General features: G+C 34.5%; 1 protein-coding gene across 1 annotated transcript; it reads left to right on the forward strand.

The window, feature by feature from the left end:
* Positions 1-2,002: 2,002 nt before the first annotated feature.
* On the forward strand, positions 2,003-20,289 carry LOC107294912 (vomeronasal type-2 receptor 26-like; the record flags this gene model as incomplete). Its single annotated transcript, XM_015824181.1, has 8 exons — positions 2,003-2,044; positions 3,562-3,760; positions 4,900-5,188; positions 5,887-6,732; positions 8,812-9,039; positions 11,521-11,710; positions 17,043-17,165; positions 19,388-20,289. Coding segments are annotated over 8 exons (2,819 nt in total), but the record flags the coding sequence as incomplete, so codon positions are not given.
* Positions 20,290-20,922: the final 633 nt, after the last annotated feature.

Genomic DNA, 20,922 nt, shown 5'->3' on the forward strand with positions numbered 1-20,922 from the left:
GCGGGACTGGCCTAGGGGAAACTTTTAGAGGGGGTTTTAATTATATTTTAATTAGATTAAATTTAAATATTTCCTTTTTAACTAATTTTTAAATTTGTAATGTTATTTGTGTATTTTTACCCGATTGTTAGCCGCCCTGAGTCCGCAAGGAGAAGGGCGGGATATAAATTTAATAAAATAAATAAATAAATAAATAAAATAAACAACAACAACAACAACAACAACAACAACAACAACAACAACAACAATAATAATAATAATAATAATAATAATAATAATAATAATAATAATAATAATAATAATAATAATAATAATAATAATAATAAAGTTGGAAGGGACCTTGGAGGTCATCTAGTCCAACCCCCTGCTCAGGCAGGAAACCCTACACCATTTCGGACAAATGGCTGTCCAATCAATGCAACATATCTTTCCTGCCTTGCACATGCGCAATAGACTGGAGACAGCCTGTCTGGCCTGAGCAGCCACGTGATCTGCCCGGGTCTCTCTGCAGCTTCCTGCACCTGCTGTGTCAATCACAGCCCAGGACATAACAGCTCCCTTTTCCCATACTGGTAAATGTATGGAAAAGGGAGGAAAAGTACAATATGGAGGTGGTGCTAGAAGGAAATGAGCTGACTACTTGATACACTGGAAAATTACCTAGAGGCTGAGAAGTCATGATAGACAGCATTGGATGTACTTGTACTGCAATTGGTGCACTGCTTTCATAACCAATACCCAAACAAACCCCATTCTTGGTAACTACTAGCCTTCCAGGATTAGGCATTGGCCAATATGAGCAGGACAATTTCTTTTATGAGTAGACTAGAGGACACCTCAGGGATATCAAGTTGGGGGACATGGAAGAGACCAAGTAGTGGGCTTGGGAAATAACTGAGATACTTCCACATCAGGCATACAGATTATGGGGGAGGGGAAAGACAATCAGATTTACAATGAAGAGTGGCAACGACCTTTACAGGCACAGTTACTGGATACCTTGTGCCATTTTGGGAGTTACTGACAGAAGATAGGAATGACTCAACTACCACTTCAATCTCACAGCCCACAACCAATTTTCTCTGAGAACTTGAGAGAGGCAGATAAGACTGAAGGGGTAAGACATTGGGAGACCAGGCAAAGAGTTGCTGCCTAAGAAATGGTCAGATAAGAGCTAGCATAGACCACAGCTGCATAGAGGGTGGAGTAAGAGGCTCAAAAGGGACTGTCCCTAAGTTATTGGGTTGTAAAAATGTCAGCAAGAGAATTTTACTTTCAGACTTCCAAGATGCTGCTAATGTAGCTTTACAGTAAAGTAGAATTAGATTACTGGATTTGTGTTTCTTGTCTGGTCTACCTTGTTATGGCTGATAGAAAATAAGAAGGACATATTAAGATGGAATAAATTAAAATTTTCACTGTTGGGGATAATCTTTATGAATATTTTGCCAAGAATTATGTTTTTGGTTCAGACAATGCCTGTTTTATAAATGATACAACTGATGTATCATTTAAATAATGGCAAAAAGATATATCGAACTTTATATAGCAGGGAAAAAACACAAAATAAATATAAAGTTTAACAAGCTGAAAATGAAAGAGATGGACTGGCTTTTACTGGATTTGAAATTCTATTTTGCTGCTCATTGTTTGGTCTCGATGAAAGAGTGGATGTTGCTGAGATTTTTACAGTTAGAAGGTCATAACCTGAAATTTGGGTGCCATGATATTCATAGTATACTGAAATTAAAATTAATGTGAACTTTAAAAAACATTTTATTAGATGTGCCGTATTGAGAATATGGAATAGATAAAAATGTAGGTTTTATTTGAAAGCACTTTTATAAATCTCAGCTCAAGAACATATCATAGAAAAGAAACAGTAGACAAAGACAAATGTTGACGTACTATGTATTATTGGAAAATTATCAAGGGGAATCAAGAGAGAAATTCGTAAGAGAATGATATCATTGGTAATGACTTTCTCATTTCCTTTTATCAGAAAAATGCAAATTTGATAACAAGACTTACAGTATGGAGCAAAGTAAGACAAAATTTGTACAATTATATAGTGAAGATGGACATGTAAAATTCCCTTCCCTCAAGCAAAGTTGCAAGGCTCCTCTTTTATTGAACTCTTTTATCAAAATGAAAACTTATTTATCAGTTTTAAGTATACTTGTATTTAGCATGATTTGTACATAGCATTCTCTGATCAATTTAATTTTGTCAGTTGAGCCCACAATACTTGCTGATGTCATCAATCCATCTTGTTTTAGATCTCTTTTGTAGACACTTTTTATCAAGTGGGATCCATTCTTTGGCTGCTTTGGTACACCTGCCATTAGTTCTTCTTGCTATGTAACCAGCCCATTTCCATCTCAATTCTTTTACTCTCTTGATAATATCATATATTTTTGTTTGTTACATGCTCTCATACAGCATGGTAACAGTCTCAGAATGTGACATAAAATGGAGAAAACACTAGCCTTAAATAGCAATTGTTATAAAAAAGAAATGTTGATTTAAGGCAATCATGTGACTTCTTTCTAGTATGTAATAAATATGTTTATTTAAACATGCCAAGTTTAGTGTCTAAGTAGTTTCTGCTGGGTTTCATCCAGGGAGTCTGACAATGTCATTTGACTAGTCATAGTGTAGCTGGAAAAGGTATGGTAGCTTGGGTGGTAAACAGATTTGCTTAAAAAAAATGGATCCATGAATCCTATCAGTAACATGATCCTCTTTTTTTGTTAATTTGTATGTTTTATTACTGGTTGCCAATTATTTTAGAACAGTGGCTTTCTGAAAACAGCATGAGCTTAGTAGAGAGGCAATTAAACATGATAACTTTTCATCTAATCTAGAAATCATGAGTGTTTTATAATGACTACCTGTCAAGCATCTTAAAAAAATTAGAATTGGTTTTAAGCACATATTGAAGGGTCCTGAACCTCCACATGCATTAACTTTGTTTTGAAATTGCACCCCATTTTGAGAGAAAGCCATCTTTGGACATTTTGACTTAATATTCAGTATAATAAAGAAACATTTCCCAGATCTCTCTTTCCCTTAAAAATATTCTTTCATTCATAAATTGATTTCTTTGATGTTGGTTCATTTAAAAATGGCATTTATTAGCCAGATTGGAATAATAAGTATTTACACATGAGAAAACATTTTTTCACAATACTATAGAGAAATAAAACTGTAATTATTGCAATTTTCTCTCCATATATAATTAGCAGTACTATTATTAATTCTGAATTCTGGTTGCACTTAAAGCCCTCATATGGAATATTTATGCAATAAGCAAGAATAAAATTTAGTATTTATGAACAATCTCTGGCTGTTCCCATTCAGAGCTAGACTCTAGTTATAGCTAAATGCTATGAGAATAATTCCTGGTAATTAGGACTTGTTTTTCAGAGTTTCAGAAGAAATTAAGTATTGTGAGGAGTGGGTGACTGCATAGTTCCTTCTTGTGTAACCTTGAACATTCTAAAGCTTTATCCAACAAATTCTATTAGGGACATATGTTTGGCATAATTATCTTCATAGTTTTGCTTATGTTCTTATCTGATATGGTTTACAAGTCTGACATGAAAAATTGCAAGGTTAATGATCCCCTCCCTATTCTTCACAATTATTTCCAGTCTGGTGATCTCATCATGGGTGCTATTACTTCTCTTGTCCTCATGCCTCCAGATCCAGCTACCTTTACTGAAGATCCCCATCATTCATTTATAAGAGAACCCATGTAAGATTTTTATATAATAATGTTTAGTATTCCAGATTGTACTCTAGAATAACAATCCCCAAAGCAATAGAATTAGTTACGGGGTGAAATAAGTAAATTTTCCAGGTGAGCCATTAATGAGATGATGAATTTTTTTTATTCTTCATTTTCACTGGACTTCTGAAAAGAATTATATTAGCTGATTTATTATTCCTAGCACGAAATAGATTAAACAATGAGTTTGCTAATTGAAGTCTTTCTCACTTAACTAACTGATTGGATTTGGTATAGGAATAGCAATGTTTAAGGAAAAGGCCAGCAATTTTTATTCAAAAAGAATTCAAAACAAAGATGTACTGAAACTTGAAAAAAATGGTTAGTTCTAAAAATGGTTTTTATATTAAAACCCTCTTTTTAATTTATATTATACATCATCCTCTTAGTGCATGTACATTTACTATCTATTATCTATAATGATAAAAAGTGATATTGAAAGGCATCTTAGACAGTAAAATATTTATATTTTTGTTAAAAATTAAAGTGTATTTTAATACATATTTAGATTAATATAAGGACTGTTAGATTAATATAGATTCTTAAAAACATTTATAGTTCAATAACAATAAAATGGCACACTTCTCTCTCTATAAAAAACATAGATTAATGACATTATTTGGTACCTTCACATGGCAAATATTTTCATCATGCCTCCACCTTTCAAGACCTTATCAATGGGACTGCAGCTATTTAACAATTTCACTGTGCTGAACTCAAAATGCCAGCAATAGGCAGAAAATATAATTAGTCATTGAGTTGACTTTCTTAAGAAAGACTATGGGACTTCAAAATGCATATCTTTCTCTTCATCTACTAGAATTACAAAAGTAAAGCAAAGCAAGCAAACAAACAACAGTGTAGAACCCCAAAATGGCAATGGCCAGAAAATGTGACTTAAACTTAGAAACAAGGCAATATTATGAGAAATGTGAACTAATCCTGTGTCAATTGAGTGACATTCTGATTTTGTGATAAAGTGTATTCCATTGGCATGACAGATAAAGTGTTGCATTCAGAAATAGAATGGTTTGATGGATCATACATTTGTTGCAATATTTTTTGTTAGATATAGAATGTATCTTATAATGCTTTTTTTATTGCAGAGTCCAGACTAAATTTTATCAGCATATTTTAGCTTTAATATTTGCTGTAAAGGAGATCAATGAAAACCCTCAGATCTTGCACAACATCACCTTGGGTTTCAATATTTTTGACAGCTACGATGGGACATGGACTTATCATGCCACAATGAACCTTTTTTCACCATTGAAGAGAATGATTCCAAATTATAAATGTGGCTTTCAGAACAACCTGATTGCAGTCATTGGAGCTCTTTATTCTGAAACTTCTGTTTACATGGGAGATATCTTGAAAACCTACAAAGTTCCACAGGTAAGAGGTGTGATGAGTCACGATATCATATTATGTCATTTTGATCTTTTTACATTTCTGTAACTTGGAAATCTTATAAGAATAAAGTATATAAGTCAATAAAAGATAAAATTTTAAAAAAATCATTGCAGAAAATAAGCCACTAGTGTAATCATAAAATATTCAGTGAATTAAGGATATTTATTTAAAAGTGGAACTATTCACAATAAGCAAGATTAATAAAAAAAGTTCATAAATCACATTTCCTGGTCATAGATATAATAAAATATTTGTTTTCTTAGAGAGAAGCTAAGAAAAAAACTTTCATTCTTAAACAGCAGCACCTAATTATATTTCTCACATTTTTTTTCTTCAAGTTATAGGATTTTATCCTAAAAAGGAAGCTTCCTGAGAATTTTTTAATTACAGAAAAGGCTAAAACGCCTATCTGGAGATGATAGATAGATAGATAGATAGATAGATAGATAGATAGATAGATAGATAGATAGATAGATAGATAGATAGATAGATAGATAGATAGATAGATAGATAATTTAAAAAACCACAAAATGTAATTTTAAATTGTGTATACAATGACATTTTTAATTTAAATTTAAATGTTAGGAAATTTTAGTCCACCAATTATTTCCATGGGGGAAAAATATTAATTTCCTTCCATTCTCTAAATTTCTACTTCTTTTTTTTTTTTACTCCTGTAGATTATATATGGATCACATCCAGAGATGCCCGATCAAACTGAATCTTTTTCCTTCTATCAAATGGTCCCTGATGAAAGTTATGAATACAAAGGTCTGCGTCATCTACTTTTGCACTTTGGATGGACCTGGGTTGGGATTCTTGTAAAAGAAGATGACGATGGAAGATTTGTGAGAATGACATTTTCAACGTTTCCTCTTCATGGCATTTGTATTGCCTTCCTTAAAAAAATAAGACCAATTTATATCAGTAGTATTTCTGAGGATCTAGAATGGCTAGCAGAAATATATCATTTTTCAATGAACAACAAAGCCAAAGCAATAATTGTCTATGAAAGAACACTTCTGCATTTGAGGTTACTACTACACCTTCCTAAAATGGAACTAGTGTCTTTAGAGCCTAAAGGTAAGGTGTGGATCATGACTTCTCAGATGGATCTTGCATCAGTGTTTTACCAAAAGAACTGGGACATTCAAGACATCCATGGTTCCCTGTCCTTTTCAGTTCACTCCAGTGAAATTCCAGGATTTCAGGACTTTCTCCAGGCAAGACACCATTTCTCATCAAAGGAAGATGGCTTTATCAATGATGTCTGGGTACATGCATTTGACTGTTCCTTTCCCAATCCTTTGGTAAATGATAAAGATAGTGATATTTGTACTATGAAGGAGAAACTAGAGGACCTGCCTGGGACTTTTTTTGAAATGAGCATGACTGGCCATAGTTACAATATATATAATGCAGTATATGTTATAGCTCATGCTTTTCATGCCCTGCAGATTGAGCAAAAACAAGAAAGAAACCTGTACAGAGGAAAACAAAATCTTCAGACTCAGCATTCATGGCAGGTATAGACTTGAACTGTCATTCTTTAATCTATTCAATGTCTTTATAGATGTATATAGATCGCTTAGTTTACTCAATAAATTGATGTTAGAGTTATTATACTTCTGATTTCCAGTACAATTTCATAGACATACAAATTTACTAAGATACATACAAATTTCTGCACATTTCAGGAACCAGAAATGGACATTTTTCCTATTTTTGAACCTCAAGAAAGTTCCAAAATGGTTTTTAGTAGTTTAATGAAATACAGTGAAAATACCTATAAAAAAGCAGAATATGTACAAATATAAAATCAAGACAAAAATATTGGTAATAATAATAATAATAATAATAATAATAATAATAATAATAATAATAATAATAATAATAATAATAATAATAATAATAGTAATAATAATAATAATAATAATAATAGTAATAATAATAATAATAATAATAGTAATAATAATAATAATAATAATAATAATAATAATAATAATAATAATAATAATAATAATAATAATAATAATAATAATAATAATAATAATAAAGTTGGAAGGGACCTTGGAGGTCATCTAGTCCAACCCCCTGCTCAGGCAAGAAACCCTATACCATTTCAGACAAATGGCTGTCCAGTCTCTTCTTAAAAACTTCCAGTGTTGGAACATTCACCACTTCTGGAGGCAGGTTGTTCCACTGGTAAATTGTTCTAACTGTCAGGAAGTTTCTCCTTAGTTCTAGGTTGCTTCTCTCCTTGATTAGTTTCCACCCATTGCTTCTTGTCCTGCCTTCAGGCACCTTGGAGAATAGCTTGACTCCCTCTTCTTTGTGGCAGCCCCTGAGATATTGGAATACTGCTATCATGTCCCCCCCTCATCCTTCTCTTCATTAAACTAGACATAGCCAATTCCAGCAGCCTTTCCTTATATGCTTTGGCCTCCAGTCCCCTAATCATCTTTGTTGCTCTTCTCTGTACTCTTTCTAGAGTCTCAACATCTTTTTTACATCGTGGTGACCAAAACTGGATGCAGTATTCCAAGTGTGGCCTTACCAAGGCATTGTAAAGTGATATTAATACTTCACGTGATCTTGATTCTATCCCTCTGTTAATGTAGCCAAGCACTCTGTTGGCCTTTTTGGCAGCTGCAGCACACTGCTGGCTCATATTTAAGTGATTGTCCACTAGGACTCCGAGGTCCCTCTCACAGTTACTACTATTGAGCATGGTACCCCCTATACTATACCTGTACATTTGGTTTTTCTTGCCTAATTGTAGAACCTTACTTTTTTCACCATTGAATTTCATTTTGTTAGATAGCGCCCAGTGTTCAAGTCTGTCCAGATCCTCCTGTATCCTAAGCCTGTCTTCTGGAGTGTTGGCTATTCCTGCCAGCTTGGTGTCATCTGCAAATTTGATGATTTCCCCATCTATCCCCTCGTCCAAATAATGCACATTCAGAGAAAGAATACATTGAAAATCAATTCAATTGGACAATTTTCTATAATATAAGTGGACTATTATGTGGCATTTGATTTTTAAAAGATCCCCAACACATTCTAAAACTTGATTCATTCAAAAGTCTGCCCAAAAAAAGTAATACCCAAGCTGAAACCTTAACCTATTCCCTCTATCAGTTATAGCTCAGTATTCCATGATGTTAGCTCTTTCATAATCTGAAAGGTTAAAATTGTTTAATAGGAAGTTGCACTCATGAAAATTAAGAACTGATCTATACTTGATACCCATCAAGTTTCCTTAAGCTTCTTCTAATCTTCTGTGAGGCTTCTTAGAAAACAGATAGTCCTTTCAAGCCAAGATATCTATGCTTTCAGAAATTATTCCATATTGTCAATTTTCATTAGAAGACAGGAAGTGTTTCATTTGATATGCATTAAAAAATGTTAGGGTACTGTAGACTATCTTGGAACCATATTTTTTTTTTAATGAAAATGGAATCTTTAAGAAAATTGCAATGTTGTTCAGGGAAAAATATAACCCTATAGAATATTGGAAGTTTCTTAATGAGATGCTTTTACATATCAGGGAATTTTATTCATTAATGACATTCTGACCAATTTTTGTGTATTATTTGATTCAGCTCCACCAGTTTCTAAAAAGCATTGCATTTAATAACAGTGTTGGGGATGAGATTTTGTTTGATCAGAAGAGGGAACTGATAGTTGGATTTGATGTTATCAACTGGGTCACCTTCCCCAACCAGTCCTTCTGTCGAGTGAAAGTTGGGAAACTGAATCCCTCGACTTCTGAGGGCAAAAAGGTCATCATTCACGATGAAGCCATCACCTGGCATGGAACTTTCAACCAAGTAGGTTCCGAATGTAGGTAATTACATCTAGATGTTATTTAATATACAGGTGGTCCTCAATTCACAACTATTCATTTAGTGACTATTCAAAGTTACAATGGCACTGAAAAATGTGACTTATGACATAAATCCTCCCACTTATAACCATTGAAACGTTCCTCACAATCATGTCATCAAAAATTGGGTGCCTGGCAACTGAGATGTAATTATGATGGTTGCAGCATCCCAGGATAATGTGGACATCATTTGCAACCTTCCAAGACAGCTTCTTACAAGCACTCAATGGAGAAAGCTGGATACACTTAATGACTGTATAATTCACTTAACAACTTCAGTGATTTGCTTAAAAACTATGGGAAAAAAGGTTGTAAAATTGGGCATGATGCACTTAACAATCACCTTGTTTAGCAATAGAAATTCTGGTCCCAATTGGGGTCATAAGTCAAGGACCACCTATATAAATAAAACATAAACATACTACATCTATGCATAAAGCTGAAAAAAATTGTAAGCAACGGCACCAAGGGAACAAGTGACAGAAGTGGCTAGGAGGTCCTTTGCACACCATCAGGTGGTACACCAGTTGCATCTATACCTGGATTGGATTGCCCTGCTCACAGTACCTCATATCTTGTAACCTCTAGATTAGACTATTGTAACACACTTTACAAGGGGCTGCCCCTGAAGACCATTTAGAAACTTCAACTGGTGCAAAATGCAGCTGTATGGATAATAATTGGTGCCATATATCTGGCACACATAACACCACTCCTGAGTCAGCTGCACTTGTTGCCAGTGTGTTCCCAGGTGCAATTCAAGGAGCTGGTGGTTATCTATAAAGCCCTACATGGCTTGGGACCAGGTATCTGAAAGATTGTCTTTTTTCTATAGTCTTTCCCCATCCAACCAGCTAAAATAGAATGGGCATGCTGCACATTCCATCAGCCAAAGAATGTTGGTTGGCAGGGACTAGAATGTTAACTTTTTCTGCAGTGGCCCTTGCTCTGGAGAACATCCTCTCTTCGAATATTACAATGGCTCGAAACCTGTTAGCCTTTCATAACGTTCTAAAAACCTGGTTATGCTCTTGAGCCTGAGATGCTACATGTGCCAAGAACTGTGCCTCCTAGCTAAATGGTTAATGGGCCAGATATCTTACTTTTGTATGTACTTCAATTTTTTTTACTGCTTTGGGGTGGGGCCAGCTGTCAAGAGGAAAGGCTGTGCGGAATGGCTCTCCATCTATGAGAATCGAATACATAGCCTTTTCCATCCGATCGGCAGATTCTTTGGAGTCCCAGATTCCTTGGAGGGGAATCAGAAGAAAGAGGCACCCTGCAGTGCAGCTCACAGTGGCAGTTGAGAGTGTGGATGGCAGGAAAGCCTCAGAGAAGTCGAGCGGGGGAAGAAAGGCGGCCCATAATAGTGGCCGGGAAGAGAAAACAAAAGGCAGCTGGACAACATTAGTGGTGGACTAGCTGGACAACGGAGAGACGGACCTGGGCAAAATGATCCTGGCAACCCTCGGTGAGTAACCCGGGGTGAAGATCTTCTCAGGGGATTGCAAAGAGGGAAGAGTCAGAAGGAGGCCTAAGGAAGGAGGAAATTTCCTCCGTAGTAAAGCAGCGAATAGCCAGTAGAGGCAAAGAAGAGACCATTTCAGCGAATTAAATTTTCACTGGTGGCGTGAGGGAAAAGAGGAAGAGGAAATCTACTATTATTGCTGATGATTTAGTTCGGGAGTGAAAGTGCTGACTAATCAGAGAACGCAGACATGTTGAAGTAAGATTGACTGTTAACTTGGATAATAAGGAGTAAGAGACACCTAGTGGATGAGGGAAAAACTGGTGACAATTTAAGGAAGAAGAGGAAATTTAAAGACAAACAAGACTGATTTCGGATGGCTTGCTAATAATTGACTTATAAATTGAGGAAATTCAAAGAGTAATTTTGGATGCGGGAAATTTAATGGAACAGTTGTAGTGGAACTGTAGTGGAGAAGTTAATTTAAAGCGGTATTAAAAATGACAAGCATCCCAAATTTGACAAAAAATTGGCATAGGAAAGAGGCAAGGAATCCAAACTACAACAATGGAACCAAGTCCAGCAGGGCAAAGATCTACGGAAGGACTTTTACACAGAGAGAGATCAAACTCATTTAAGGATTTACAATAGATGTTACAAACAATACAGGAGGTTATCTTAAAGAACCATGAGGATTTGAAATGAGAGATAGGAGAAGTAAGGAATGACATGGGAGAAATGAAAGAAAAGATGAGATTGATGGATGATAAATTTGAATGCTTTCAGCAACAAATTTTAAAAAATGAACAAAAACTACAGGAGATGGAAGATAGAATGGGAAGGGAAGAAAGAAAAGCGGAGGAGATGGAAGAAAGACTAATCCAAGCTAATAGAGACCTCGAACAGACAATAATCCAATTGGAAATAGACAAGGCTTCCCATTTTCTACGATTTCAGAATGTGTGGGAAGGAAAGAATGAAGATCTTCCGGAGATGATGGTGGAGCTACTGGCAGGAACTCTAGGAACTGGGAAGGAAGAAATGATTAAGGAAATGGATGAAATCTATAGAATTCACACAAATGACACACGTAGACATAATTTACCTAGAGAAGTGCATATTAGATTTGCTAAAAAATCGACTCGCAATGAGATTCTTCATAGGACTAGAGAAGATCCACTAGAGTTACGAAGAAGACAGCTTGTGGTGCTCAAACAAATCCTGAAAAGGGTAAGAGACCTAAGGCGACCCTACCAAATGTTTACAGCAAAACTAACAAGGAAAAACGTAAATTTTCGGTGGTTGACTCCAGAAGGGATTATGGTATTTTGGGGAGAAAGAAGGTTGAGATTGGACACGGTGGACAAAGTAGAAGAGTTTTACAGAAAATTTTTGATAATGAGACTGAATCGGAGGAAAGAGAAAGAAGGGAAGAAGGAGAACCAGTAGAACAGTTACCAAATAGGGGGGAATCCTGAATACAGGAAAAAGAAAACGGGGAAAGAGAGAATGTGACACTGGAATTGACAATGATGGTGGACATAAGGATTACAAAGAAATTAGACAAACGAGGGCAACAAACCCTAAGTATAAATAGAGGTTTTCAAGAGGCATTAGCAGTTCTATCATTAAATGTTAATGGGTTAAATTCTCCAGGGAAAAGGAATTTTTTTTAAAGTAAATTGTATAAGTCAAATGTGGATATAGCAGTGTTGCAAGAGACGCACATAAAACAGCAGCATCAATGTTTGTTAAAATGTTCCAAGTTAGGAAAGATGTTTATATCTTCATCGCAACAGAAGAAAGGGGGAATTGTAATGTATGTAAAAGAGGGTATCTTGGCCAAACAAGTGTATAAAGATGAGGAGGGCAGAATATTGATAATAGAATTAACTGTGGATGGGAAAAAACTGATGTTAGTTGGAATATACGTGCCTAATGAGGCTCAAAAACTATTTTATAAGAAATGGTATAACACAATTAGAGACTTAGAATGTAATAATCTGTGTATAGTTGGAGATTTTAATGCGATTGTAGACAGAGAACTAGATTATAGAAATAACAGACGAAAGAAAGGTGTTAGAAGGATATTACCTAATTCATTTTTTGAGATGGTGGAAGAATTAAATATAAACGATTGTTGGAGGGAAAGAAATGGAGATAAGAAACAATATACTTATTATTCAGGTAGACATCAATCTTGGTCTCGAATTGATATGGTTTGGGCTTCGACAGAGGTGAATTTGGGAATTGAGGAAGTTAATATTGACATAAATTTGTGGGCACACCATAATCCCATTAAAATTAAATGGAAATGGCAAAAAAAAAGATAAGGAGATGGACACTAAAAAGAGCAATTTTGAACCAAAATGAATTTAAATTAAAGATGGATGATCAAATGAGCTTGTTTTTTCAAAGTAACAAGAAAGAAGACACGAACAACCAGAATCTGTGGGACACGGCAAAAGCCTTTATGAGGGGTATTGCAATATCATATATGGCCAAAGACAACAAACAAAAAAGACAACGGCAAAAAAACTTAGAGGAAGATCTTAGTAAACTGGAAAGGGAGTTGCAGAAAGAACCCATAAAATGGGAATTGAAACATCAAATAGATATAATTAAACATAAACTAAATATCATTGAAAAGGAAAATATGGCACAACAAATTAAAAGCATTAAACAAATTTTTTTTTGAAAATGCAAATATACCGGGAAGATGGCTGGCTTAGAGACTAAGGAAACGAAAAGAAAAGAACCAGATTAGCAAATTATATAATGAAGAAGGAGAGTTAATTTACCAAAATGAGGAAAAGAGGAATAGCGTATAAGTTCTTTAAAAACCTTTATGAGGATAAGGAGAAGGTAGAAGAAGGCAAGATGGTGCAATACCTTAAAAAAAAAAAACAGATTTGCCCAGAATCTCAGAGGAAGGTAAAATTTATTAAATAATGAGATAACAGCAAGGGAGATATCTGAGGCAATTAAAAAACAAAAAAGTAACAAAACACCAGGCCCAGATGGTCTACCTTCAGAAATCTATAAAAATCATCAGGAAATATTAAGCCCACTGCTATTAGAGGTGTACAATGATGTACTGAATAAAGCCAAGATACCTGAAACATGGAAAGAAGCAACAATCACATTGATTCCCAAAGAAAATTGTGATTTGACTTATATTAAAAACTATAGGCCGATATCCCTACTAAATTTGGATTATAAAATATTCATGACAATTATGGCAGATAGACTAAAGAAAATTTTAGAGAATTTTATTCATACTGACCAAAATGGCTTTCTTCCCGGATGGCATATAAGGAATAACATTAGGATTATTTTGGATAATCCTAATAATAATCATAACGAAAAACAGATGGTGTTGATATTCATTGATGCGCAAAAAGCATTTGACAACGTCAAATGGGATTTCATACTAGAACAATTAAAATATATGGATTTTGGGGGGAAATTTATAAAGATGTTCCAAACAATTTATTCCAGACAAGAAGCCAGAGTGGTGATAAATGGGGAAACGACAAAGAACTTTTTAATTCAAAAAGGCACTAGGCAAGGTTGTCCACTATCTCCACTGCTTTTTATCTTATCATTAGAGATTTTAATAAGAACAATTCGAGAAGACAAACAAATTAAAGGTTTAAAAGTAAGAAAAGAAAGTTTTAAGGTACAGGCATTTGCGGATGACCTTGTATTTATTATTGAAGAGCCTGTACAATCTGGTCTTAGGCTGATGGAAGTGCTGGAGGACTATGGAGAAGTAGCAGGCCTGAAAATAAATAAGGATAAAACAAAAATGATAATTAAAAATATGACTAAAGAGCAAAAAAAAAAAAAGAATTGGAGGGAAGGATAAATATGCAGACTACGAAAAAAATAAAATATTTGGGAATCCAATTGACAGCGAGATGCATCACTCTGAAAGAAGACAATTATGAAAATTAATGGTGCAAATTAGGTCTGATTTGGAAAATTGGGGAAAACTACAGTTATCTTTAATGGGTAGGATAGCCACCATTAAAATGAATGTTCTTCTGAAAATGTTGTTTCTATTTCAATGCATACCAATTCGGCTTAAAAAGGATTTTTTTACAAATTTGGATAGACTCATTTCAAAATTCATATGGCAAGGGAAACGACTGAAAATCAGATTAAAACTATTATAAGAAGCTAGAGAAAGAGGAGGATTTGGCCTACCAGACTGGACAAAGTATTATCAGGCAGCGGCGTTGGTCTGGCTAAGCGAGTGGATGCATCTCAAAAATACAAGATTATTAGCACTAGAAGGTCATGACCTACAGACAGGGTGGCATGCTATTTTGTGGGAAGAAAGATATTTAGCCTAACAATACTTCCAGAAGCATTATATTAGGAGAGCACTATTGGATATCTGGAAAAAAATAAAAAGAAATAATTATACGAAAATCCCCAACTGGGTGTCTACATTAGAAATGTACACACATCCAAATTTGATAAAATGTGGGGGTGCTGTCACCTATAAAGATATTTTGAATGAGAAAGGAGAATTAAAAGCAAGAAATACCTTAAAGGAAGAAGGAATTGATTTGGAATGGTAGGCGTATCTTCAAATCCAATCCAAATTTAATAAAGACAAAAAGGAACGGGGCATAAAGCAAGACTCTTCAGAATTAGATAAAATCTTATTTAGTAGAGAAGGCAAGACTATAAGTAAACTATATCGATATTTATTAGAGCAAGATATGATTGAGGAACAGGTGAAAGAAACAATGATAATTTGGTGTAAATATTTTGGGCACAATATTGATTTGGATAATTGGTAAAGTTTATGGGAAAAAAATCTAAAAATTACTCTAGCAACCTCCTATAAGGAAAACCTCTATAAGATGTTTTATAGGTAGCACCTCCCTCCCACAAGATTAGCACAAATGAACAAGGGGAAATCCTCGATATGCTGGAAGTGTGGAGAGACCGTTGGGAATTACCACCACATGTGGTGGCAATGCCCAAAGGCACAAAATTTTTGGAACTTATTAAAGAAATTGCTGGAAGACATTTTGCTAATAGATATAGAGGCCAAACTGGATTTTTTTTATTGGGAATAATAGAAAGAAAATATAAGAAAGATACAAATTATTTACTACTGCATATAGTAACAGCGGCACGAATAGCCTTCGCTCAAAAATGGAAAGAGAAAGATAGTCCAACCGAAGAGGAAATATTACTGAAAATCTTCAATTGCGCTGAAATGGATAGACTTACATAGGAACTCTAGGATAAAAGTGAAACTAAGTACTACAAAATCTGGGAACAATTTTATGATTGGATAGACAATAAGAGGGTAGCCAAGACAAATGTATAGTTTAGAATAAAATATAGATTATAGACAAATGTATATTTAAAAGATAAATAGATATACAGAAATAAGGGGAAAAGTGTTAATATTATATTATAAATAGTGAGCAACGCTCAAGAACTATATGTCTATATGAGTACTAATATTACTGTAAAGTGATGGAAGATGTATGGAACCAATGATGTCATATCTATGTCCAATGTGTTTTTAATTTTGTATTATTAATAAAAAAAATTATATATATTATTGTTTTAATGCTTTTTACTGCTTTTATTGTTTTAAAGTATTTTTTAAAATTAATTGTAATATATGTTTTGAATTGTGAGCTGCCCAGTCATTTGCTGAAATGGGCATATATAGAAATCAATAAAACAAATTGTACGGTTTCTACATGGAAGCCTTCCCCTCATATGGGAACTATGATGGAAAAAAACGGATTTTACAATAGTGGCAAATATCTATAGCTTGGGTGTAGGATGAGGGTGAAAGTTTGTTCTCTGAGCTTGTGGGTTGGTTCCTAAATGTTTCATTATCAGGGTAGGTAATATGTTACCTAGCCTGGTAACAAAACCTTCAGAAACCAACCCACTAACTCAAAGAACAAACCTTTAACCTCAAAAAAGATTTTTTTTTGCTTGTAACCTTTACTTCTAAAATCTCTTCCATGTGTACATGTGTAGGTATATGTTTCTTTGTATGATGTTTGTCAGAAAAATATTGAAGATGGTGTGCTAATTAATGTATCTACATGATTTACAGAGTAATAACAATATTTGTAGTTCAGAACTGTGGAATCCTTGATGCTCTCTGAGCTTGTTTTTTTCTGTAGATGTTTCATTACCCAACTATGTAACATCAGTATGCCCTGAAGATATTACCTAATTAAGTAAGGAAACATCTATAAGAAAACAACCAAGCTCCAAGGGCAGCAAGAGAGAGTTGAACTTTTTAAAAAGTTGCCTGCTACTGTTATTGAGTTTTTAGATATATCAATTGCTTGGTAAATTGGTTACTTCTTCATTGTAGAATCAATAGCCATATGATATTTTATATGTACATGTTCACTATATGCAAATAACTTGTAAGAATGCTAATAGATTTATTTTTTTCTTATTTCTGGGCCAGACACTACCTATTTCTCTGTGTACTAAGAGCTGCCTCCCTGGTAATTTCAGGAGAAAGCAAGAGGAAAAACAATTTTGTTGCTATGATTGTCTTCCATGTCCTAAAGAGAAAATGTCAAGCCTGATTGGTAAGAGATATTATGAAATAAAATCTTGTGACTCTGCAGGATATACCAAACAGATCCACCAACACATAAGTATGGAAATTGGCTTATATTATTTTATGGGTAGTCCTCAACTTACAACCACAACTGAGTCCAACATTTCTGTTGCTAAGTGAAACAGTTAAGTGAGTTTTGCCCCATATTATAATCTTTGTTGCCATAATTGTTAAGTGAATTTTGCAGTTGTTCAGTTAGTAAGTGAATCTGGCTTGCCCATTGACTTTGCTTGTCAGAAGGTTGCAAAAGGTGATCACATGATTCTGGAAAATTGCAAGAGTCATGAATATGAACCAATTGCCAAGCATCAAAATTTTGATCATATTTCCATCGGGATGCTGCTACAATCGTAAGCATGAAAAATGATCATATGTCCCTTTTTCAGAGCCATTGTAACTTTGGTCATGGTTGTATGAGTGGTTGTATGTATGAATGGTTGTAAGTCAAGGACTATTTGTATTTGTCAGCAGAAGTTGCCCTCTCCACTACCTCTTGAAAAGATAGGAGAAAGGGTTATTGAGGGGATTAAAAGTTTAATTTCCTTGGCCTGTATTACATGAATTGGGCACCTCAGCCTTCTCATTATGTCACACCAGCCATATCAATTCAATTGATAAAACAAAGCACATCAATTTACCTTTCACAATATTTGCTTTAAGGGACTGGAAAGGCTTGGGATACTTTTTTTTCAGTAGTTTAAAGATAAACCAATCTTTCACCTTTCCTTCAACAAAAAAATATTTACTTATTTATTTTATTTAGAAAATTTAGATGCTGCCCATTCACTCTCAGTGACTCTGGACGACTTACTGTACAAAAAATAAAAACCCAATATACAATAATAAAAACAATAATCTCCTCATCCCCCTGGTGACAACAATCAGTCAAACAACCCACTTGATGGACTCCATCCCACTCTGGATTCTTCAGGCCTATTGGCAAAACCAGGTTTTCAGGATCTTGTGAAAGTGTCAAAGTGGGGGCTAGGGGATGGTGTTCCAAAGTGAGAGAGCCATCATGGAGAAGGCCCTTCTGGGTCCCACCAGATGTACATCCTTAGGAAAGGAGAGATCAATATTTCTTGTATCCCTGCTCTGGTGGGTCGGGTGGATGTAATCATAGAGAAACAGTCCTTCAGATAACCTGATCCCAAGCTTTAAAAGGCTTTAAAAGTGACAATATGTACCTTAAATTGTACTCGGAAGCAAATTGGCAGCCAATGCATCTCCTGGAGGAGAGGTGACACATGAGCAGGGGGTTGGACTCAATGACCTCCAAGGTCCCTTCCAACTTTATTATTATTATTATTACTATTACTACTACTACTACTACTACTACTACTACTACTACTACTATTATTATTATTATTATTATTATTATTATTATTATTATTATTATTATTATTATTATTATATGGATACCTGGCCTCACAAAACCATATAGGATTCTATGTTTTGAACCAATTGGAGTTTCCAGACACTTTTCAAGGGTTGTTCCATGTAGAAGTACCAATGACAAGATCCACTTGTGCCTCTCAATAAATGTATTTGAGAGTTTTTCTCTTCCAAAAAGTTCTAAATTATGAATCAAAAGCAAAAATAAAATCTAGGAAAATCAAGGTTTTATTTTTTTACACATATCTGCCTAAGATGTGTAATACAAGAATATTATCTACAATTGATCAACTATCTCTGAATTCTGTCTCCCCAACATAATATTTTCATTTTCCTGTAGGTTTTGGGATTACATTTTAAGTGTTTGCTCGATCTGTCCAATCAAATTCTTCTTCACGCATGGAAGTCACAGTTTAAAGCTTTGCATGTGGACTCTAATAAAAATTTGAATAAAAACAATATAGAAATAAAGTGGATACTTATTTTTGGTCATCTTATCAGAAATCATATTAATAGAGTCTTTGGAATTAAAACATATGCTATTAATTATATTTTATCCCAATTAATTAAAATGGAATTTATCTGATCCCCCCATTATTAGCCTCCTAATTTTCATTAATTGACCAGTATCCCAAAAGTTGGAAGACAGCAATAGTAGTATACAAAGACAAACTGAAAATATTGGTGCCAGCTATAGATGAAGGAAAGACACTGAAAAATTATATGTGATAAGAAGAGTAATGGAATTATAATAGAGGAATAACAGATTATTATTTTTTTAAAAAACTCTTACAGACATGGATGATTGTTCTGGATGCCCAGAAGACCAATATACAAGCATGGACCAAGATTCATGTATTCCAAAGAGAATATCTTTCTTATCCTATAAAGAACCAATGGGAATAAGTCTAGTTATTTTGGCACTCTTTTTTTCCTTTTGTACAATTTTGGTGCTGTCAGCATTTTTGAAATATCACCATACTCCCATTGTCAAGGCTAATAATCAAAATCTCACCTATGTTCTACTCATCTCCCTCCTCCTCTGCTTCCTTTGCTCACTGCAGTTCCTCGTTGCACCAGGCAATATAATATGTCTCCTCCGACAAATTAGCTTTGGCATCATCTTCTCAATGGCTGTGTCTTCTGTGCTGGCTAAAACCATCACTGTAGTTTTGGCTTTCATGGCCACCAAGCCAGGATCCAGAATGAGGAAATGGGTAGGAAAACGGTTAGCCACCTCCATTGTTCTGTCTTGTTCCCTGATTCAAGCAGGCATATGCATTGTATGGCTGTTCACATTTCCTCCTTTTCCAGATGTTGACACCCATTCAGAAATTAAGGAAATGATACTGCAGTGCAATGAAGGTTCAGCTACCATGTTCTACTGTGTCTTGGGCTACATGGGCTTTCTGGCAGCTGCCAGTTTCATAGTAGCTTTTTTCTCCAGGAAGCTTCCCAGTAGTTTCAATGAAGCCAAATGTCTTACATTTAGCATGCTAATTTTCTGCAGTGTGTGGCTCTCCTTTGTTCCATCCTACCTCAGCACAAAAGGCAAATATATGGTGGCTGTGGAGGTTTTCTCCATTTTGGCCTCTAGTGCTGGGTTGTTGGTTTGCATATATTTCCCCAAATGTTATGTAATAATTTTTAGGCCAGAACTAAACAACCGGGAGCAACTAATTAAAAGACAATATTAATAATGTAAATAAAAATATGTATTTCTATTATTTTTCATTTTCAATATCTTTTCTTTTAAATTTCCATTTTTAATCATTTATATTTGTATATTTTGGAATCTTTTGTCATGTATTTGTTGAATACAAAGTTCTTGGAAGCTTTCTACCTTAGAATATGTTTTTACTTTAGAATAGTTTCACACATTTTTCCCCAATATTTTATTTTTATCAGGGTAAGAGAAAACAAGGATAATTATAGGTAGTAGAATTCGGGATAGAGTTCAAGGAAGGAATTGGGGTAGGGATGGGTACAATGATGGGGTTGCCCCCAATAACATTCCAAGCTTTAGCAAGCAAACTATTGTCCGGATACAAGTATTTGACAGGATTAATTAGTATCATAATAAGTAACAGTAGTCAAGAAAAATAATAAAAGTTATAAAACATATCAGTTAATCAAAAAGAAAAGTCAATCATCTTAATAAGTTTCACAAGCAGTTTTTGTTAACTTGTTTTGCTAACCATTGATAAAAAATTTCCCATGTTTTAAAATAGTCTGAGTCTTCTTTCTCTTTAATCTTTAACGTTAATCTGTCCATTTCTGCACAATCTAGAATTTTCCTAATTATAATCTCATCAGATGGTAAATCTTCA

Source organism: Protobothrops mucrosquamatus, unplaced genomic scaffold (genome assembly GCF_001527695.2).
Source record: "Protobothrops mucrosquamatus isolate PMUCROS unplaced genomic scaffold, P.Mucros_1.0 scaffold2150, whole genome shotgun sequence".
Classification (NCBI taxonomy): Eukaryota; Metazoa; Chordata; class Lepidosauria; order Squamata; family Viperidae; genus Protobothrops; species Protobothrops mucrosquamatus.